This window comes from Chrysoperla carnea, chromosome 1, assembly GCF_905475395.1.
Source record: "Chrysoperla carnea chromosome 1, inChrCarn1.1, whole genome shotgun sequence".
NCBI lineage: Eukaryota > Metazoa > Arthropoda > Insecta > Neuroptera > Chrysopidae > Chrysoperla > Chrysoperla carnea.
The window spans coordinates 21,520,515-21,545,616 of NC_058337.1; the positions used below are offsets into that span (position 1 = coordinate 21,520,515).

At 28.2% G+C, this 25,102-nt stretch overlaps 1 protein-coding gene across 1 annotated transcript in view; it reads right to left on the reverse strand.

Moving 5' to 3' along the window:
* The window catches only part of LOC123291116, a 40,661-nt gene extending 19,811 nt beyond the window's left edge, over nt 1-20,850 (reverse strand). The window contains exons 1-2 of the mRNA XM_044871577.1: nt 20,666-20,850; nt 5,715-5,875 (exon numbers count right to left, since the gene is read on the reverse strand). Coding sequence (XP_044727512.1) covers nt 5,715-5,853 — 139 coding nt within the window. The 5' untranslated portion in view covers nt 5,854-5,875; nt 20,666-20,850. The remainder of the gene's footprint in view (nt 1-5,714; nt 5,876-20,665) is intronic.
* Nucleotides 20,851-25,102: the final 4,252 nt, after the last annotated feature.

Sequence of the window (25,102 nt, forward strand, 5' to 3'; positions counted from 1 at the left end):
TCTATAAATGTTCATATAAAAAATCGTTAATGGTACATCGGATTGAAAAATTTGTGATCACTTTTTCACTAAGAATTGTATGATCTATGTGACTATATTGTTCAAGTGTGGCCATCATAGAAAAACTTAATAACCTGGCATTTCAAATTCTTTTATTTTTTGCATTGTAAATTTCATTTCGATTAGATTCATTAATATAGGTTTTAAATAATTCAAAATGAATTAATATTTAAAAAAAAAAAATTAAATTTGTAGTCAATAACCTAAGTTTGACTTCAACAATGTTTGGTATAAATTAAATAATTTATTTTATTCTTCAATTCATCTCATTTTATTGCAAACCCAAAGGAAAACATCAATGTTTTGTTATGTTATTGTAATTATTATATATTTGATATTATTTATAAAAAGGTTACTAGGTTATATTGTGAATTTTATAATAATAATTATTATATTATTATTATTATTATTTGTAAATAAAAATATTGTTTATATTATTTGTTTTAATAATTGAATGGTGTAATTCATAATGATTTTATTATAATTAATTCTTGTTGCTTGTTTGTAACACATCAATCATTTATCTTTTTAAATTATTTATCTATCTTTTAGTTGTTGATGGTCATTTATAATAATTATTTTGTAACATGATACTTATTTATATGAGTTAAGAACAATTCACTTAATATCTATAATAAGTTACTGCGCTGTATAAGCGATGCATTGTAATCAAACATTGTAATTCGGAGTCACCGTTTGATTACCACACAATCATTTGTTGACGTATAAGCAGAGTGTGCCATCACTTAAAGTCATACGATGGTATGATTTCAGGTAAAATTGCTCCAATGATCTTATTTATCCAAATGAGTACTAGAAACTTAGACAAACAATGGTTTTTATCCAATAAATTGTTATAAAATCACAATGAAAGTATAGTAATTTTGTAAACCTTAACAGTGTTATCGTCTATTTGATACGATGAAAATTGCTCATTGATAATTAAATTTAGTAGACCAACTTCGAGGTAAAAAAAATAGACCGGGCTCATATTAATTAGGTCTCAGAATCCCTCCAATAAAAATTGATAGCCTACTCTGATAATTCTAAAACAAGTTTTCTTCAAAAAACATCAATTTAACAAATTTTGTGTGTGACAAAATTTGGAGCTTGATGCCGTGGCCATTTATATTATCGATATAAGATAAAAAACGGAAACAAAACTCATAAATGGATTCAGGTTTTTTACATATTTGAGAATATATAAAAGTATATCAATTTTATATTGAATTCTCGATCTTTTTCGAATCAGTTTTAAATTTCAGTTGTTGGAATAAATGGCGCACAAGCTAGAGAAAGCAATTTTTAATTGTTTATTTAAAATTAAAAACTCTCGAATTAGGCTAAAAATGATGTTCGCATGGATTCTAATGATTAATACATGTGACTCATTTTTGGAAGCTAGGACTTATCTATAATAAGTTATCTGCAAGAGACAAGATAATTCGAGAGACAAGCGATACTACTCTATTTTAATCTCTGTGGATTTTTATACCCTGTATATATGAAATATATATCAAGGTTTACTAAGTTTAGTCCCAAATTTGTAATACTTAAAAATATTGATGCTACGAACAAAATTTCGCTTTAGGTGTTCTTAAAATCACTTAATTAGTCCATTTCCGTTTGTCCATCCGTGATCACGGTAACTCAAAAACGAAAAGTATAAAGCTGAGATTTTTATAGCGTGCTGAAGAAGTAAAAATTGAGTTTGAGTTCGTAAATGAGCAACATGGGTCAATTGGATCTTGGGTCCGTAGCGGTTTACCCATCTTGTAAACCGCTAGAGATAAAACAATAGTTTAAATGTAACCTTATAAAAAAACTGTTCCCTATAAAAACTAAATGTTCCTTATAAAAAAACTAAACAACTTTTGTTTGAATCACTTTTTCGTAAATATAATTCTTTACCCATGTGGGCGCAAATTCGAACTAAACTGTCTATTTTCTCCAAAAGTCTAAAAGAAGTGGAGCAATGGCATTCAACACTGCCTTTACAGGGTCTTTCAACAATTAACTCAGTCAATTGTTAGTTTTCATTTCTTAATAAGTAAACTTGCACTAATTAATTAAAAATTTATCCGGTTTACTTAAGTATTACTTATTATAATTGTATTACCGTCTTAACTACCTACACACGTGTTCCAAAATTCAACTTTATCCGTTTTCAGGAAATGGAAATATTCTTGGAAGAAAATATTATTTTTTCAATTATTTCGCGTAAAATATTAAATTCTGTAACCACAATTGTAAGTTTTCGCACACACAAATTGCGGTGAATCAAAACCGATATTTTTATCATTAGCTCTATAGTTTTTTTTCTGTCGATTTATTTTTAAAATTTGTATTTAAATTTTTTCCATGAATAATAATTTAATGGAATGAAAATTATAATCCACAAGTTTATTTTATATTGAATGTAAAACGATTAAATAAATTGATATTTTATAGTTGATAGTTTATATATTTTATAAAATGTAAACATTTTACCATGAAACTAATAAAATATTTGTTGTATTCTCAGTCATATTATCATCATCAGTTAAGTAATCATTTAAGTATTACATAATTATGTGTGAACACTCTTTTAAACTTAAGTATTTTATATATATGTGTAGTTAAGATGTTACTTAATGCCTCTTTATACATATATGTAATTGTTGTTATATGTCTGATCACACGTTAGCATTATAATATTTTTTTAAATAATTCACGCAAATGATATGCTTGAATTTTCCAAAATAAATTTAAGAAGAAGTCTTAAGTTTTATACTTTCCCAGTATGTGAATTAGTTCTTAAGTTTTTTTGTCGATTCGTTCGTTTGTGAAGTGTAAATACGAGTAAGTGAACCAAGTATATGCAATTCTTTTACAAAACTGAATGTTAGAGAAAACCTAACGTAAAACCGGGCAAGCCAATTAAACCGCATATTACTATCTATTGACTATCTCTTCAGTTATTGGTTTTGTTCAATTGTATACTGTGATAACAAAACCGAGTCACCAAGGTTGGTGAAAGCCGATTTATTGGAATACACAGTAACATATGGTAAATAAAAATATGCGCTTGCTTTTGATTAAGTCGGCGCTTCTCATCAAAGCATCCTAAAAGCTACAAGTTCTCTTTCAGAATTCCTGATTTTAACCTATGGATGGGTCAATTCCGGGTGAATATATCCATTGATGTTATTCTTGTTTGTTGGTAAAATGGTTTGTTTTAAACTGAAACCGGTTGAATATATAGGATGTCTTTTTAACTTGACATTTGAAAGCTCGATCAATTCCAAATGCATGTTTATTTTTAGGTAGATAGGTTCTAGGTTTAATGGTGGTCAACTTAATTTTTTCAAATGTAACCTTATATTTTTTGTAAATCACTCGTATTTTTTGTGATCTGAGCAAAAAATAACAGATATTTCCATTGTTTTCTTATGAGAGAACTATGGTTTTTTAAGAAAATTCTTAGAGTGTTTCTTATTTATAAATAAAATCATTGAGAATTTTTTCAAACTAACATGAATACACCATTTTTTTATTTTAAGTGCAGTCAAGTTAAAAAAAACTCTGTATAAGTGAATCGAATTTACTAACTTGTTGATAATTTGAAATGATTTATTTGAATTCAAAATTTAGGTCCCCAATTTTATCCTACTTTTGCCTACTAGACGCTTCCACCAAAATCATAACAATTTTAAATTCAATTTATCGCGACTGTGTGTTTGTGTTCTTGCATGTTGGTATCTAATCGTTGCGTTGGTACAATCAAAATGATTCTTAAGTACATTTAATTATAGAAAATTTAGATTGTTGTTTAATAAAAGATAATAAGTAAATTAGTCAGTACTATGATCTGACGCAGCTCACTGTAATTGCTAGGATTACACCTATAATTCTCGTTAACGTTTACTTCGAAAAATATCGTTTACTTGACGTCTGGATTTTCATGATGTTTAAGGCGAGACAGACTATTAAACATAAGTCTTTATAAATAATAACTCCGGTTTATTTTAAATTTCGTTTCAAGGTATAACCTACTAATACTTTGAGGAGTAAAAAAGTATAAAATAAACTTCAAAAGATTCCGTTTAAAAATCAAATCTTCCTAAAAACAAGTTTTATAAAATATCATTTCGCTCTCATGTAAGTAAACAATCGATCGGTGCTTTTAATAATTTACAAATGTAATATTTTATAAAAAAGATGACTGTCATTTTCTATATCTTCTCTGAAGTTTATTTCGTGAGATTGCTGATTTTTTTACATATTAAAAAATATATATTTTATTGTAAAATACTTCTGATATATAATAATAGTTTTGTCAATGCCAAATAATAAAAGTTTTCAAAAGTGAACCAAATTTCAGCGCACGATTTTTATAATGCTTGATAGATCTTAAATGACGATGATTACTAATTGTTTATTTGCTATTTGTACTAATTTTCTCGTTTTCTTAAATAATTGCAAAATAGACGTTTGCTAGTAAGTGTATTTAACTTACACAGCCAAGCCATTTTTCCAATAAACTAAAATATAATCTACTTTTGATACCAATGCAAAAATATGTGTTTTAAGCTGGTGATATTTCTCTGAATATGTTCCATCGTAGCTGCCAAGCGCGATGAACTACATTTAGTGCGATTTTATAAATTGAAGAGTAGTTTCTATTTGAAAGGTCAACATCATCAACATTTTGTAAATTATTATCACAGTTTTCAAAAAAAGAAAATACAATGAACATTAATAGTAATTTTTACTTTTATGAAAGATTAAATATTCCTATGAAACGATCTGCATTTGAGTGAGAGAACAGATTAATGTGCTAGACATATAATTCTCTAAGTTGAATTTCCAAAACTGAATGTTTGCAGCGTTTCCACCACAATACTGTTAATCGGCTCGTGTATTTATTTTAATAGCATATATTTTAAACGAAATGACCAATTCTAATGTAGATTTTTTATTTGAATAATTTAATTGAGATGATTTTTTACAAATCTGGAAACAGCAGGAGCGCTAGAATGTCAACGGACTTCATATCGGTGAGATCGTCAAGGAAGGGCAAACTCAAGCAAGTTCATCTCTTCGTGGTAAGAACTGGAAAGTGACAGAGAAGATGAGACATAGTTTCTTCTTCCTCCCCACTGTGATAGCGTCTGCAATAGTCATGATACACTGTCGGGCCCAGGTGTGCCTGCCACCCTGCCAGTTTTCTGTAATTGCCGCAAAAATTTTGCTAATAGAGGCACTTGAAAGCGATAACATGACATTAGAAACAAATGAATGCATTCACAGCATTCTGATTTACAGAGTCGCAAATATATTATATTTAAATAGAATTACCGTTTATATGTATATCTATACATTTTCAAAGCTATTTTGAGAAGTGGGAATCGAGTTACTCGTAGTCAAACTTTGCAAAACATCTTCTGACATCCAAGCCAACTTAATTAATACTTCTGACATACATAAGTATAAAGTATGTCGGAAGTATTGATGATTTGCATGAGTAAACATAAATAAAAGTAAAACTTTACTTAATCTTAATCAATTCAAAAAAAATCTGTTAGTTTGTTTTTGTAAATGTGATTTCTTAATATTTATGTAAATTTATAAAAATCATGCATTGATATTTATCTTATTGTATTATTACTTACGATTTGCGCATTTTTGTGGTACTGGTAATGATAAAAATCGTCCAGGTCGATTTGACACCGGCCGGATTTCATTTATTGCTGGATTTGCAACTGAATAAGCTATGGCACAAACGGCCAAAAACACAAGTGATGCTCGCATTGTGCACTATGTCTTTTATTATCTGAAAAGAATAAAAAATAGTAAAATTAATTAAAAGTTTTGAATTAGTATAAAATAGTATTAAATGAAAACATAGCATTATAGATCATTATAGAAGCTCTTCAGGACGTTCCCAAGAAAGAACAAAAAAATCACGATTTCTTAGAATCATCTTTAAATCGTTTACATTCTCATTAATGTCCTTTGAAAGCAAATAAATTTTTTAATATCTCTTCGGCGCTTAATTTATAAATAAGCTGCTAAATTTTGTATTTTCAACATACAAATCCAATTTTGAAATGTATTTAAAGGGATGTTTTATGATGTCACAAGGCCTAAAGGCAACTTTATTAGGATTAATTTGAAAAACTAATAGTCATTAGTTCAACATATGGCATTTTGTGTGTTATATCTTCTAAAAGTGATTTCCTATAAATCTTTCTAACAGAATCTGAAATTTTCAACAAAACCATTATTTTAGTAATTAAAAATCTTTTTAATTACCTAAAATTAATTAATAAAAGTACAAATTCAGTGAAGGAATTAAAAAATTTCTAAAACGGAAATGCAAATTTTTATACGGACGTGACATCATAGTACGGGCTTGTCAAATTTGTTGGCATACTGTATGGTATTAGTAACTTACATTTTATATGGTATTTCATTAAATTATACTATTATACAGCTTTTTATTAGAAAACTTAATAATAACGATTGTAAATTCTGTGTTGTAAATTCATTTTTATGAAGTGTAAATTATACATTGAACTGTCACCAATTGACAGATCACGTACTTATACGCCATCAACAGAGAACGTAAAAAACTGCGTTTAAATATCTCAAAATTATAATGTATTTTAAATATTTTTTTACACTTAAATACAGCATTTTTAAGCAGTATTTATATTTTTTACATTGTTATAACGGAGTAAACAATGAATTGAAAATATAAAAAAAAAATACATGTGATTATAAAAAATTTAAGCATAAAAATTTTCATTTAACAAATTCACTTTTGAGTATGTTTAAATCTGAAAACCGAATATTCTAGATAGCGTTATACAAAAGGCAGTACCTACACAAGGAGGAGTCCACAATTATATATTTTCTCCAGAACTATAAAAGCTAGAGAGATAAAAATTTGTATGTAGCTTCAACTTGTAAGTCTGGTAAATGTTTCTTAAAAAATGAAAAAACAAATTTTAGAAAAAACTTCGAAAACTAAGGCAATTGGTATAACTAGTATAAATGAGTTGGTTTTTTAAACTTCTATGATTTATTAAAAATAATACAGACACTTATGTTCAACAGTGTCTATATGGGGTATTGAAAGAAATTTATTTTCATTAAAGTTGTTTCTATTTTTGGTATTGTGGATATTTGTATTATAAATGTCTTTAAAACATAGTTATTAAAATAAATACCACGATACTCGAAATAAAATTGTATATTAAGAAATTCTGTTCCGATTGCAACGCAATCACCGTTAGTAGCTAAATTTATTCATATAACGCAATGATCATTAACGTGCAAAAAAGTCTTTGTCTTTAAATGAGGTTTACCTATTTTTTAAAGCCTTACAGTTAATGATATTTTGGTATATAATTTTGCGTGACCTTTTTTTGAATTTTCCAGTAAATTAACAGTTAGATTAAATTTATATTCTACAAAAAAAAAAAACTGATTTTTTTCCTTTCAGAATTCTTTTTAAAACCGTTTTATTCCAATAGTTCAATGTCATTGATGTGTCTATGAAGTCATATTCCATTATTAGAAAAAATGTAAAAAAAAAAAATCAGTATAAAAATTTATTCAAGTTCCGTGTTATACACAAGCACATAGAAACTATCAACTTGGCTACTGATTGAAGATGAGAGAGTAATATACACACCTTTTTTGTGAATTTAATATAAAAAAAATTCTAAATTACCTTGAATTTAATTACAAAATTTATTTTTTCTTTAATAAATGGTATCGAATTAAATTTTCTTTTCAAATCTATTATATTGACCGTTTGTCTTTCACAAACAAATTAAAGCGAGCTTTAATGAAATTATCAATTACTTATTTCCTAATGGAAAGGCAAGGGATAATATCAAGTGTTTTTGCCAACACCGGCATAATTGCTTAATAAGACTATCCGAATCAAATAGTATTAAATGAAATACTTCGGTATTTCCACCATGAATGCACTAGTCGACAGATTTGGCCCATTCACAGACTCAAAATAATGTTAGCTGTGAGATCTCGAAGTTGCAGAATTTCGGGCGTTTAGATCGCGAGATAATCAGCTGCAAAGTTCGCGATTTCAATATTCAAAGCATGTAAAACTTACTGTCCTCTAACTATTTTTTTGCAATATTAAAAAATTTTCTCGACAGTATTGAAAAAAAAGAAGTAGGATAGTTCAACGGAATGTTTTTAGAATAAAATAAGAAAAAATTATTGTAGATATTAATTTTATTTTCTTGGGATTTAATACTAAGCCCTATTTAGTTCTTAAATTTAATTTCTCGTTAAATTCTGTTGAAAATTTTTTTACCATAGCCTTAGTATAGGAAATGCAAATACCATACTGGTAATACTTTAAACTGAGCATTATGAGCAACCCAGGCAACTATTCAGCTGTTGGATTAACTTATTAGCTGTTGGATGGTAGACTCACTTTTAAAATTTATATGTATAATGAATGTTATGTTAATTTAATTTTATTTCAGATACTTAAAATCGAAGAAATTGGAAAATTTAAGAAAACAATATAATAATAACAGTGATGAAAAATTCTAACTCATGCGGTAGTAGCTCCTAAAAAGTTCTAAGTGTGTTGGAATTCACGGATATACTATAAGAGCTGTTAAACATTTTTGTTAATGTATTTGAAGCCCTGTAAAAATTGTTACAGTAATTATTTTGAATTTTTTTTTTATTTTCGAAATTTTAATCTAAAAAGATCTAGTAATTTATGCTTGAATTGCAAGATGACTTTGTGCGTCAGCCAAATCTTCAATTTTGTATTCAGATATTACACAAATTTTTACGATGCTTCAAATTAATTCTGTATGAATATTATAGAGATTGTTAACATTATATTATTTTTGGAATCTCCAAATCTTGTAGCGAATTTTATTTATAATATATGTTCTTTGTTCTTAAACAAAAATATTGTGTTAAAAAATACATGTGATTGCTGAGAAAAATTTTCCAAAAAAAATTAAAAAGGAATGTGAATAACGTGAATAATTTTTTGGCAGGCTTTTTTTAAAACCGTAAAATCTAAACTATTTTGTTTAAGTTACGGAAAATACAAAAACTTTTTTTTAAAATTTTATTTTTATAATTCATAGGTGCCAGATTAGCGTAGATGATGCCTCAGGTAATTTCTAAAATAATAATAATAATATAATTACATATTTTAAAATTCATCTCTAAAATTATTTTGTCATTGAAATGGATTCATTCAACCTTGTTACTTGGTTTCTTACCACCCGAACTTGGCACAATTTTGTTTTTTAACTGTTTTATAATATAATTACAAACCAAATATTATCTAACACAAATTATTCCTTGTCATTCATTTTCCAAAATTATATATAATTATAATTAATTATATTAAATATAATTATAGTTATTATTTATTTTTAAGATGTTGCAGTGTGCAATTACAAAGTGTTTTTTTAATTAGAATTTGATAGGTATTTTGTATTCACCTGCAGGCCTCATCACGAAATTTTAAATTAAAATTTTAAAAAAAATACTAAAATGGTTAGAGCCTTGTGCAATAAAATAGGCTCTTCTATAACCTCACACTTTTTTCTATAATAAATTATTATAGAAAATATAGTATTAAATATTATTACTATATTTTCTTATTTTTCAATAAAAAAAACTATGAAAATTATGTGTCTTCATTTAAACTATAAATTTTTAAACTGATAACTTCCAAAATATTTACCTCAGAAAAGTTGCATATCTACCTCGTGCATAGAGAAGAATTTCTTAATTATAAGAAGGGACACTAATTCAAGAATTACTTTGATCTATAGCGATTTTTGTTGAATGTGTTTGATGCATATTTTATTTGATGCATATTTTATTGGAAATTCGTAGTTTTTGAGAAATAGAATCATAGAAGTTCTTTTATGTATCGTTTTCTATTGGGAAAATCATTTTGCTATGCGACAACCTTTGCCTTTAAATAGGGCTACGATAAAAGTCCTAAATAGGGTGGAATAAGTAAATGGGTATTAAGAATCCGTTGTAATTTATAACAATACTGTCGAAATTTATGAATGAACTATCTAATAAAACATTAATTTAAGCCTACTTATGACTACCATATTGGCTGATTAAATAAACAAAGAAGTATATGAAGATCGATTGGATACTTGGTGGAAAATATGAAAAATAATCTAAAATCATTTTCTACACAGGAAGATACAAGGTAAATATATTTTTTCCATCGCTTCCACCAATTTGTATATTTATATTTCGTTGCCAAGATTTGAATCTCTTTCTTATGCCATATATAACATGGTTATTGTATTGTCATTAAATTATTCACATAATTTTCAAGTTTTCAATGTGAGAAGTAGGTGAAAAGTAAGTTCTATGGTTTGTTTTAAAGTTATGAAGTAACAGATGAAGCCAATAAAAGTATATTATCGGATATAATAAAAGATACAATTAGCTTTGAACTTTGAAACCATCGCGATTTATATTTTAAAAAAGTTGCCGTCTCGTGAAAAGTTCGACTCTTAAAGGCAAGCCAGTTGATTCCTGTAAATTATATTATCATTCGAAAAATTCTACTGTTTTTGGGATAAATATTTCCATGATTTAGCGCTGGTATTGTACCGGTGAAGATCAAGTTTATATGGCGTTTGTATATTACTTAGCCTTGCCTGTGAATTACGGTCGCTAGGTCGCTATTTCACCCCATTACTACTTAAGAAAAACCGAGCTTAGCCGTACATATTTTTACTTAAATCGAAGTCTCTTCATAAAGCAGCATCCTCTGTCAAAATAAAATGATTTCCTATTTTTTCGGGGTATTTTAAATATCCCGAAAATATTATTAATTTCATTTTAAATAATAATATTAAAATTATACATTAAAATAAGCATACTGTTTTTTGACGACGATACATACGTCTACGTTTTCGTTCACATTTCGGGAACAGGAGCTCACTAACGCCATCTGTTGGTATTAAATTGATAAATATCGGTATCCCTATAAAACTAACGGCTGTATTAAGGATACAGTTAACCAAAAGTTTTTTCTTCGATTTTCGATTTCTGAATACAATAACTTCCTATCATGAAAGTAATAATAAGAAAATATTTGTCTACGCATGTGAGAGTAAATTAACATTGCAAGTAATTAAGAGTTTTTTTAATTACATTCTCAAAAGATTGTATGTTAATTATTATTTAGGTACTAAAAATTTATAATGATTATAAAAGAATAGATTATGACCCTAACGTATTACTACCTCATGAGTGTAGGATTTTGATGAATCTTTGAGTAAAAATGCTACAAATAGAGTATATTTAAATTGAAAACCCAAGTTAATAATATCATATGCTTTAGTTCATATGTCTTAATTTTCGAATCCGGGATTGTACCAGAACGCTTGTGATACCAGAACAGCAGCCATCGTTCTGAGATGTCAATCATATCTTGATGGCAGGCTGTTTTCACGCTTTTTAGGAATTCTACCGCACTACTGCTTCAGCTTTTAATCTACCGTTCCGAGGCATCTTTTATTTCATTTGTAAAGCATATCACAATAAGTCACATTTTTTTTTGGAAAAAGTTCAATTTATTTCTTATAATAGAACGATTTTCATCTAATTTCAAGGAATTAAACTTGGATAGATTTCAAAAGTGTCAGGAGTATATAATAAAAGCTTGGCTTGGTTTTATAGATTTTAAGAAGGCGTTTAATTCTGTGTACCATGAATGCATCTGGAATGCATTCGAGTTTTATGGTGTACATTCTAGTTATATTGAGTTATACTACGTCCATAAGACTAGCAGAGTTGTTAGACAAAGAGATTCTCTGTCTCCTAAATTATTTAACACATTATTACAACATATATTTTTTTTTCTAGATTGAACCAATTTTTGAATAAAAATTGACGGCTTTTAACTATAAAACCTTCGTTTTGACGATATAGTTCTAGTGGCTTCTAGTAAGACACAGCTCAAAAATATTATTGACCAACTTAATCACTATTGCTCCAAAGCAGGGCTAGCTATAAATGCTAACAAAACCATATTATGTCCAACGAGGAAGAAACAATAGATATTACTATATATGGCGAAAAATAAGCTACATTCAATCCGTTAAATATTTAGGGCGGACAGTTTCCTTTATAGAACAGGCAAGCGACGTAGAACATAGGGTTACAAATGCTTGAAAGCGATTCTGGAGTCTCAAAAGTATATTCAAGAGCAATATTAATCCCAGTCTGAAAGGCAAAGAAATGTACTCGTGCCTCTTACCGATTCTAACACATCGAACGCAAACACTTAACGCAATCGACCCTAATAAATTAAAACTGTCAACGCAACATGGATCGCAGTATCTTGAAAATAAAAAGAAAAAACACAAAATCTTCTGCAGCTCAATAAGGACAAAAACAAAGATAAAAGATGTATCAGTACAAATAAAGAATTTAAAGTGGAGTTGGGCTCGCCAAGTTGCGAGAGTTAAAAACCATAGATGGACAGTTCGTAGCACAGTATGGATCCCTTATAACTATAAAAGAGCCAAAGGCCGCCCGCAAACCAATTGAGAAGGCGAATTGGTAAAATGTATAGGGGGTCAGTGGTGGTAAGAGGCTCAATACAGAAAAAATTGGAACAATTTGAAGGAAGCCTTTGCCCAGTAGGGTTTTAACAGGCTTATTTTTATTATTATGATTAGATTTCAATGACTCTGTGAGAAGGGAAATTTTGATATCTTCATAATTGTTATGTAATGCACCCACAAAAGCACGAGAAGATAACAATTTGATTTATAACTATACACCAAGTTAAAGTGTCAGTAATTTAAAATCAAATATATAAATAACAATAACCTATAATAAATAATAATAGTAATATTTCTTGCTAATTTAATATTAATTAAATAATATAAAAAATTATCATATGATTATATTTACTTGAATAAAAACGATTGAGGAAATATAAAAATAAACGAACATATTAAAATAATATTGTGTTATTGTAAGTTAAACCTAGATGTGTAGTTTATTTCAAAAATTGTGTAATATCTATTAAGAGTTATAACATTTCTTATTTAATTTACTATAATCATATATTTATAAAGTATTATTGACTTTAAAAACATCAATAATCATTGTTATCAATTAATTATAATTGAATAGCAGTTATCTACCCACTTCGCTAGGCAATTTCAACTTTAACCTCATGATAAATTTTGTGTTGTAAAAAATTGTACAACCCTTGAGCCCAATTGACAGGAGGAAAACTCTCGAAAACTTTGCCTGATCTTGTACACATTTTTAAAAAACACGGGGTAACAAACGTCTTACGTCGTTTTTACAAGAGTTGTTTAAGATATAAAAAAATATATAAGGAGAAAACGAAACAATATCAAACATGATTGAATTATATCCTCTAAGTCAGTCCTGTACAAAGTGCGTCACGCAAAGGCAGTGGATTCGGTTCGCACAGTTAATTTTTAATTTATGTTATTTTTGGCTTCAGTATAGTTATAGTAGATATTTTGAAAAAAACAACTATCATTAAATGTGCGCCTGAGTCAATAGTTGTTAAAAGGCACCCCGATGGATTACGAAGCAAAAAAAGGTGGACGTAGTTTTTGCTAAGGATGGGAAATCAAAGACAAAATTCATATTTTGTGGTAACATTATCAAAGTGCAGCCACAATACCAAATTTCTCCTCAAATTAACTATTAAAATCCATAGAAGACTTTATTTGTTTTTTCAACGCATGGTTTATGGTTCAAATAGTTTGAAATCATTTCCTATTTATATATATTAGTATTTATATAGGTAATAATTATTTATTATAACAATAAACCATTTAATTTTTAGTATTATTAAAGACATCTCTAGACATGCATAACATATCAAATGACTTAAGTCACATAGTTAAAACTTTAGTATAATATAGTTTAAAAGTACTTACTTACATGTTAAATATGTAATGGTTTTATGCATTATAGATTGTGAGCGCATACTGAAACGAAATATATGGTTCGTTTTGTCTGGTATTTGGATAATTGATTATAGATAAGCTTAGTAATAAATAAATATGTACTTTGAAACGTGACTCGAGTGTTAAATTTATGGAAAACGATTTTTTCGAATTCCATTTCTACTTTCGTATTTCGACGAATTTTTTTGTCTGTTATTTATATAAAAACGGGGCAAGATTTCAGCCATCGAACCAAGTTGGAAAGTCGTTTCTAAAAATGATAAAATTACATTCATTTTCAATCCCTTCGACAGCCACAAAAGATTAGAAACACAGAAATAGACATACCAGATTTTCATAAATTCGATACACGAGTCCCAGTTAGATAGTTTCGCGATTTATTTTAACACAGCTAAACTTAGCTATTTCTTTCCTTATGAAACTCCGGTAGGGATGAAATACGTCTCGCACCTGACACCGGTTATGTTAACTCACGTTAGATGCGCTCTTTTAAAGCAGCCGAATTTCTGTCTGCCAAATTAAATTTACATTCTTTTATGATAAAATTTAATAATATTAAAATACTAGCCCCACTAAATAGGAATTTTTTTTAAATTATTAGAATAATATCTTGCGCGATGTTAGCTACGGCAAAATTGCCTGAAAATGATTATTCTAATAGCACAGAAAAATGATTCTTTTTAAATTTTCGGAAAATCAATTTAACTTGAAATCAACTATTTTCGTGACGTGAGTCTGAGGTATACCAAATACACATGCCTCTTTGTTACCAAACTTACGATTACCTTTATTAGTCCACGATATTGTAGGCAAAAAGAATCAAAAAAATTTATTATGAGCTCACGGTATATTATTAACATTTTAAAATAAGTACATTAAAATACATTTATATGTATTTATATGCTTTTATGATTAAACTTTCCAATTTATAAAATTATAATTAATAACTATTGAAATTGATGATTTCAAGTCTATAAATACAATTATTATTTTGTAATAAAAGTGATGAAGAATAACAATAAAAGAGGAATATAATACAACATTGCATCGCTGCAATCAAATCCCTTTGAATATAAATAGTCTTTTAAAGATTCACAAGTCTTTTTTAAGATTATCTATTTAAGTACAGTCAATGATGCATTAAAACATTTTGGTCATAATAAGAGCATAGGAAGTATTCTATTCAATCACTTTAACAAAGATCAAATTCATTTCTTTAAAAAATTGATTCCTTGTTAAATAACTACTCAGCGCTTCCACCATTTTTTCCAACTTGTTACTTCCAACAATAAATCAACTGAAAACGACACTATGTTAGGTTTGACTTGTGCAAACTAATTTGCACAAGTAAATCGTTGCATATGAACGAAATCGTTTGCACAAGCTAAAAAATTTGCCTTGTGTACAAGATGTTCTAACAGAATTTTCATGAAATGGGAGTATTTACATGAGTCTACAACGAGAATAGCTCCAACTTTCCAACTTGCTGGGCTAGAAATTGGGCACATTTTTTGGTCACAACTAAAGTTTGTGTTGAAAAGTTACAACTTAATTATGATACCGGGTTACTTAGGGAATGTTCGGATACCAATTGGCAGTTTATTTACAAGCATCAACTAATTTAATAGTTCCTTAGAAAACATGCTGGGCTGGCGGATACCCGATGACACCCGGGTTAATCGACACTTTAACATGTAAACGCTTTACGAAAGTTAAGTTCAGTTGCACAAATTTGCATTCACAAATTGATTTGCCTTAGATTTTACCTAATTATAGCAAAAACGACCCTTTATTATTGGTTTTTTCTACACGTATATTAAATCTATAGCAAAATCCTGAAAAAATTCAGCGATTGCATAAAGCACAGTATTCTACTGAAAAAGAAAGGCTTAAAAGTTATTAGTTTGACAACAAAAAAGTGAAAAAAAAAACCGATTGACTGACTTAATACTTAATTGTTGAAATACCCTGTATACAATGTGTTGAATCCTTTATAGTTTTGGAGAAATTCGCCCAAATTTTTGACTTAATTTTCACCTTCACAGGTAAACAGTGGTGTTTACGAAAAAATCTTTCAAACAAAAGCTGCTTATTTTTCAAGGAAATTTTTAAAATCTTTTTTAAGATACAGTTACTTATATTGAAGATACTTTTTTAAGATAATATTTTTAAGATGAGACCTAATTATTGACCTATATGTTGCTTATTTACGTATTCAAACTTAGCCTTTACGTCCTGTGAACGCTATAATTTCAGCTTGAGATCTCTTTTCGTTTTTGAGTTATCGTGTTCACAGATCGACAGACAAGTTTCATATTTCATCAGACGGACAGACAAAAGTAAATGAACTAATTAGCTATAATAGGATCAATATTTCTAAACTTTACACGAGAAAATCGTCATCCAATTTAACAATGTATTGAAAAGTCCTTTTATTCAAATAAGTGGCAGACTGTAAAAAGTAGTTCTCTTTATTTTACAAACAAATGTAAATTGTGAACTATGTATTAATTCGTTATGCATATTATTTTATACATTTTACTTTTGCTTGTGGCTGTATATATGGCCCTTATTATTGGCAGACTGCAAAAAATTGATTTTTTTATGTCACTCGCTGACAGTCTAATAACGTAATTTGTAAATTAATATGCTAATCAGACACGTTTTTTACTTGAAAAGAATGAATAAAGAATGAATAATATTATATTGATAATAATTAAAAAATCAAGTTTTCGCATCTTTATTTATTTATTAATTATATATTTTATTTTATTTTATTTATTCAATATTTATCTATAAAATTCACCTTGAAATTCATATAATATAGTTAAATGTTACGACAAAACAAACAGGACATTTGATAATAAAAACAGTTATTAATACTTTCAATTAACATACTCATCGATTAATTAAATTGATTCTCAGATATTATGCGATATACAAAAAATCATAACACCTAATAATCTCTATAAAATTTATTGTGCAATTTAATATTCAATTAATTTAAATTCTTCCAGAGAGCATGCTGGTGGAATGAATTATGTATTATGTACATTCAAAGCATTACATAATTTAACAGTAACTTTTTAATTTATGCCCCCATAATTTTATCATCAACTAGCTTGATACCCACCCGCTTCGCTAGGTTTACAAATAAAGATTGGTAAAGACCACCGCGTTATACCCTTCACTTTCCTTGCATTCACTTATCCCCTTTCTATAACAGTCGTAATAACGGTAGGGTTTTCCTTGTTTTACACAGGCGAAATATATGTACAACTGGTAAAATATATTTACATTTTTTTTTAATATAAGAATAGTCATGAGTTACTGAGTACATAAAAAAAGAGGGCCATAAATTGATTTAACTTTTTTACAGAAATCTGTAATTTATGGTAACGTCAGATTAAATTTAATTATTTTAATTTTTTTTTAAATATATCTTTATAAATTGTAGCTCATGAGTCATTCTGATGTATGAGCTATATTATGAACTGTATGATTAAATTTCATTCAAATCCATTCATAAGTTTTTGGGTGAAAGCGTAACAAACAAACAAACATCCTTACTTTCACCTCTATAATATATAGGGATTAATATGTCTGTAGATAAATACCATAATTAAATATATATTTATCTTACCATTAAAGGCTATAAAAACGGGATTACTATTTCTTATTAAATGAGCCGTCTTTACTTTTAGCTTATGAAGAATATTGCCACATTAGATTGGTATCCAAGGCTCATATACATTTAGTCGCAAAAACGAATTTGAATGCGGTCCAAACTCGCTACTCGGGAGTTTTTATGATTCTTGAGCACGAATATTGCAACATAATTTTGATCTCCGAGGAACCTGGTGCCTGATTCTGTCGCAATATTTGTTCAGCGATCCCAAAACACCAAAAGAACGAGCTTGGACAGATTATATAACGAAATTCCCGAAACCTTCTGGATACGAGGAGGATACCGATTGCCTGACGCCAAATTCGTGTTCAGCGACCCAAAAATCTCATGCAACTATTTTGTAATCATTTTCATCACTATTAACCGATTTGTGAATTATATTATTTATGCAAATTGCATATTTCTTATAAATCAATTTAGGTCAAAAAATTTTCCGACGCTATTACGAATCGAATGTCAAAAACCGTATTCAAATCCGATTTACTATTTAAATTTTTCGAACTTTAACCGTTTTTAGTTTTTCGTTTCTGCGACTACTATGAATTTTCTGACAAAATTGGAAAAATTTGAAAAAATTTATTTTGAAAGAAAGTTTTGCTTCTATCGGACATTGGCTTCATTTCTTTTAACAGTTTAGAAAAAACATAAAACACTTTTATTCAGATTTTCGTTTATATCTCCTCTTTTAGAGATCGGATTACTCAAATTAATTAATATTTAATGATATGTCTGATTTTTCCCCGCAAAAGTATCAATATTACAGGCATGAAACTTCTTTCTGAGTTTTTTTTTGGCAATATAATGAAGTATTTATTTAATGTAAAATTTTCAAGCAAAAATAATCACAAATGTACCCGTAATTTCCAACAATTTTTTAACAAGATTTTAATGCCGTTTTTTGCTATCAATGTAAAGAAAGAATGAGATATTTTCATTTGTTTAAATTACAAAGATATTGTCATTTGTTTTGAGACCAATTAAATTTATTAATAATTATTTAATAAATTAATTTTGAAAAAGTTAATAATTCTTTTGCAACAAGACCTTTTTGTTCAGCATTCAAAGAACTATCATTTCCCATGGTTTCATTGTGATTGATAAAGTTTACTTTATTGTACAATTCTTTGAAATTTGGACCCTAGAAATTTTTTTTTTGCATTTTTTACAATTTAATTGTCATTAACAAATAAATTTCGTTTCTAAGCTTATTTTATAATGAACAATTTGAGCTTAATTTGAGTAAATAAAAATGTTCACTTTTTTATAAATGGTTAAAAAAACAAACGAAGCCAATATCTGATCAAGGCAAAACTATTTTTGCCGACTTCCTGGGAAAATTCTGCATAAAATAAATATTTCCTAGATTTGTTAAACATTGTCGGGCAAAATTTGCCAGGGATCCTGGAATACAATATCTCGAGTGATAGTACTTGACAATTTTAAATATGTACAGAAGAGCATTCGAATCTTCTTCGACAATTATTACCAATTGAGTAAGTATGATTAGGTACAATATGAAAAACTGCTTCATAAATTTTCAAAACATATTTTTTTTATAAGTACGGAAAATGTAAGCCCAAAAATTAATGGTATGATCGAAAACGAATTTTGAAAAGTATTACTTGTGTAACTATACAAAATTTCAATTATTTATGTTGAGGTTTCATAAACTTTTTAACACGCTTTTATAGTGCCATACGTATAGTGTTATTATGTTAGTATGTAACGAAAACTTTGAGCATGATTTTGACCCTCTTCAAAACGCCAGACTTACTCAAAATTTGGCATACCTATCAAGGATCGATGACAATGCAATAAATTTAATAAGTTTATTTGATTATTCTGATCAGGATTTTAGAATTAACGATTTCCTTATCTGAAAATATATACATTTACTTGCGCTCCCACCACATTTATTCTAAATTTTTTCTAAATAAATAATACTCTAAAAAACTAAAAAACACAAAAATATAACAGTTTAAAAAAACTGAAAAACGCGCTTTTGTAACTAGCTGAACTAAAAGCTAGAAAATAATTTCTTTAAATTCAAAAAATCGTTTTATCGTAAAAAAGCATGGGATGCTTTTTAAGATATTTTATAATGACTTAACTTTTACCAATAATCGTCTATAAAATATTAACAACCATTGAAATTTAGCACTCCACGCTTTTTTACGATAAAATAATTATTTTGACTTTTAAGAAATTATTTTCTAGCTTTTATAGTTCAGATAGTTACAAAAGCGTGTTTTTAGTTTTTTTAAACTATTATTTATTTTAACTATAAAGCTTAACACATTCAGAAGAGGCTTAAATCTTTTAACACTTTTCAAAAGTAATAAAACCTATCCATTACTAAACAAATTTATATAAAAATCGAAAAACTGCAAGTCGTACATGCACAATCAGTGTTCCCTAATGTAAGCCGTTATAACATACGCATTTGATTTTCATTAATATACTTTCATTTTAATAATGAAATAATAATGGTGGGGATAACGACCTGAAAGAGCTTCTATCAGGTAACGATTTAAACTTGTGCACCCAAAATATTATTTAGCAAAAATGTCTATAACAGAGACTTGAAACTTTTAAACTAACTGAAGTTCCGAAGAGAAATAAATCACTAAGAAAAGATTGGAAACTTGGATACAAAGTGTACTTATTTCAATGTAACAGCCGACTCTCTTTAAATTAAAATACAACTATTCTTATACACCTCCCAATAAAATTAGAAATAATTACATAGAAGAATTCTTTATAGAATAATATCAAATAGTACGTCGACCCAGATAAAAAAAGATTTGAGGCTCAAACTCAAATAATTTTTTTTAATTTCTTAAGTCTCTGCTTTAGTTCTTTACTTTGTTTTCAGACATTTAAATGTCCATAAAAATTAATTTATACATACCTTATTATATAAGACAACAAATTGTTGCTTTTTATTATTAAAATAAACAATAAATTAATTTTTCAATAATCACTTAACAACAAAAATAAAAACGTCACACTTAAAAACACCAATAATGGACTCCAAATAAAATGGATAGAAGAATGGACAATATTGTGTAAAGTTGTAGTTAAATAAATATTTTATGAAGTAATAATAATTATTAGCTTATATTTATAGTGTTCTTATATTTATTGAGAAAATGTTTAATTTTAATAAATATATACGGATGAGATGGGGGGTCCACTTATATTATATTCATATAGGTATATATGTGTGTTGTTGTTACCTCACTTCTTGGGGATTTTAACTCTTGGTTATTTTTTTGTTGTTGTTGTTTAAATTCCACTTCCACTTTCAAAATAAAATATACCGTCCGTCGTTGGATGTGTTGTTTGTTTGTTGTGTTTCATCGTTTAATTCAATATCCTACTTCTTTTTTTAGTTTTTAAATATTATCCAAAAAATATATTTTAAAAAATAACAAACAAACAAAAATGTTTAATTCATCTTGTTTGTTTAGTTTTATTAATTTTAATTTGAACATGATTTTTTTGGTTTTGATAATTAGTGGACCAAATCGATTTAATATTTAAATTAAATATTCAATAATCGACAGGTGAACAAATAGGGTATCTATTATCACCAATAAAAGTTTAGTTAGGGTTCTGAAATTGGGTATTCCACTATTTTTGAAAAAGTACTTCAAAATGTTGATTTTGCTAATAAAAAGTCACCAAAAATTTATTTCGGAAAAATACACACGCTTTCTTGCCAAAAACTTAAATTAAATTATATATTGCAGTTGATGTCATCAAGAAGTCAAGTTGTAGGCTGTAATTTTTTTCATGAAACTTATTGTTTTCATTAGTTTCATACAACTTATTAAGAAGCGATGACAATATATTTATACCGTACTATTTATCTGATAGCTTAAGGAATTATAAAATACGTTGCCAAAGAGTATAAGAAAGAGGCAAAGGCTCCCATTACTGATAATGTTAAAAAAGAGAATACGAGTTTCAGGGCTTCTAGTGATTGTGTTCAGTCATAAAACCTCCATAATTTTGTTTAAAAATAATTATATTAGCAGAGCGTAGTTTCGATCTACGGACTTCTGGGTTATGGGCCCAGCACGCTTCCACTGCGCCACTCTGCTTTGTGTAATAATATCGTATTAACATGTCCTCAAACACCAGATAGCATTCAAGCCTGTATACGCAACCTTTTCCGCTATTTTATAAGTCTTTGTATGATACAAAATAGAATTGTGAATGGTGAAGGGTACGGGAAGACATATACTTCATTAGAATGAGTAGTTAAGTATATTAAGTTTAGTCCATAGAATATTAAGTTTAGCCCCAAGTTTGTAACGCTTAAAAATATTGATGATACGAAAAAAATTTTGGTATAGGTGTTTATAAAATCACCTAATTAGTCCAATTTCTATTGTCTGCCCGTTTGTCCGTCTGCCTGTCAACACGATAACTCAAAAACGAAAAAAAATATCAAGCTGAAAATTTACAGCGTGCTGAGGACGTAAAAAGTGAGGTCAAGTTCGTAAATGAGCAACATAGGTCAATTGGGTTTTGGGTCCGTAAGACCCATCTTAAGAGTGAGGTGGTAGTATCATATTAATTTTAACTTTACGTATTTTTGCAAACTTTTCTTGGTTCTAAAATTAATGACATATCTCACTAATTTGAGGATATACTCGAAAAAGGGAAAGAAACAAAGAAAAAAATTACAAACCTTTAATTTACTCTTAATTTACTCGCATCTAACATACAGGAAATTCTTGATAAACAGAAATTTAAAAAAAACCATTGCTTAATCAATGGTAGTGTTTTTAGAACAAAAATTAATATCCAACAATAAAATTGTTAATTATTGACTAATACTATTCATTAATTAGTTTCTTAACAGAGTTTTATAAAACAATTTAAAGAAAATAAAATAAACTTTTTTGTAATTAAAACATTGTGTACATTGTAGGTACATCCATTTACGCTAACTTTATTGATTTTAGTTTTTTGTTTATATTTTTTATTATTTACTTTTTTAGAACAATATATAATTTCAATTACAATCAATTTTATTAATATAAGCTAAAACAGTAGCGTATTTTAGGAAAATATAACACTAAACATACATATGTAGGACTTAAAATGTTTGTGACTTAGTTGAAAATATTTTGTTAATGCAAAATCAATGCCAAATTTTAAAATTAGTAGATCCATCAGTATCAAATTTTGAAATTAATCAGAAAACTCTAGAACAATCTTTACGATCGATCAGTGGAAACACCACAACTCCTCCTTGATAGAAAATAATTTTGAAAAAATGACTTTTATAAGCTGTTGAGCGTAATACGTAAAAAATTTCATTAAAAAGATAGGTTCATAATGAATTTTACGTAAACTACAAGTCCACACATCCAGATATACATTAAATACAGTAGAAACGATCATATAATTTTTTATGTATATTTCAGGTGTAATTAACTCTCGGTATGTTTTAATTATCAAGTTCTTATTACCACCCCTAAATTTATTTGACATTCTTTAAATACGCGACTGAACTATAAGTATATTTTAGTGTATTTGACCTTCTTTAATTTATTAATGATTTTGTTCATATTTTTAAGACTAATATTTAGTTCAATAACATGTAATAAAAAATTATATATTGCAAAATAATATTATTTTATTGAAAATACATTTTTGTTTCTTAAGATGTCTGTCGCTCAATTTTTTTTATCAATCTAATCAATTATTAATTTGATTAAAGAGAGAAAGATTCACGGGCTTAAGTAAGTGTAATTTTAATGTTTGATTTGCAGAAACCTATTCCTACACATCCTAATTTTCAATACCAATAACATATTGATGTCTCAATTCTGTCTTTCAAAATGAAGTTTTGCGTCTTCTTGGAATTCAAAATCTTCACAAAAAATGTGTTTTCCAGAAAAAGTTTGAGACAGGGACATTCCGTTAAATTTTGAAACCGACGAGCTTGCCAGAAATGGTACAATTCTGCCGGACACAAGCATCAATAAATATCCGGGAGTTCCATTTGCGAACTGCAAGTTGCTCCTCAACGAGGATATCTTAAAAAGGGCCAATCTTAGATGGAAGGAGGAACGTACTTGTGGTACTACAAGACATATATGGTATTAGTACAATCGCAGGCGTTCCGAAGATATTATATCACTTCCAAGGGCCTCTGTTCGCAAAATTTCAAAATTTTTGCGGCTATTACAAGACACTGATGGGGCGGCATGCATACTGACCTACCTGGACTTGTTAGTGTATCACGACTGCTGCAGGAGCTGTCACAGTGGTGAGGAGGAGGAGACAATGCCTCATCTCCTCTGTCACTGCCCAGCTCTTGCCATGAGAAGATGGACTTACTTGAGCCAGCCTCTCTTTGACGACCTCTCCAACCTAAAGTCATCGGCGTCAAAGCTCACCTGCTGTTCTTAAATAGCTCCAAATGGTTCATGGAGTAGTGGTCGAGGGTGGGCCAACCCTTTCGAGGGTGGGCCAACCCTTTTTCGGTATCACAACGAACACTATGGTCTTAGTGTGTCCCACCGCAGGACACCCACTCTAACCTAACCTAACCTAAGAAGTTTCATTATTTATTATACCTTCATAGCCAACCTCCATAGTTTTAGTCCAAGCAAAGGCATAAATAGTCAGAATTATAATTAAAATAGTCAGAATTATAATTGAGGTAGCGATTAATTTAATAATAAATCATCTTCTAGAAGTGTTTAAGAAAGAGATCCGACTATAGATTTAGTATATCCCGGACAATAGATTAAGGGTCTCAGTCCCAAGTTTATATTAAAGGTCAATACACTTATTTATTATATATAGGTATAATAGATAGGGAACTTTATTTCTAATAAACAATTTTTTTTTTAATATTATGACTTCATAATATTAATAAATTATGTATTGAAGAGATGAACAGCATCGGCGAGAAACACGATTTCAAGTTTTTTTTTTTTTTAAATCAATTTTTGGTACCTACTATTAAAGTGGAAACAAGTTAAGTGTTTTTTTTGAAATTAAAAGTGGTTTCAATTTTTTGCTTGTAAAATAATAAATTATATGTATAAAACATTAAATAATTCGCTAACTATAAAAAGTGAGTGTGGATGTCATCTCATCAAATGTCTATGTTGAGTCTTGTCGATCGCATTACAAGTAGATGTATGAGAAAAGTAAAAAAATCATTGTTTTGATAGTTTAAATTATAAGAAAGATAAATCCAAAAACTTGTTGATATGATGTCGTCCAATATTATTCTGGTCCAGCCATGGAGGAGATTGAAGGTGGAAAAATAATGTTTACGCCTCCTCTTACTAATTAACTCTTTAAAAAAGTT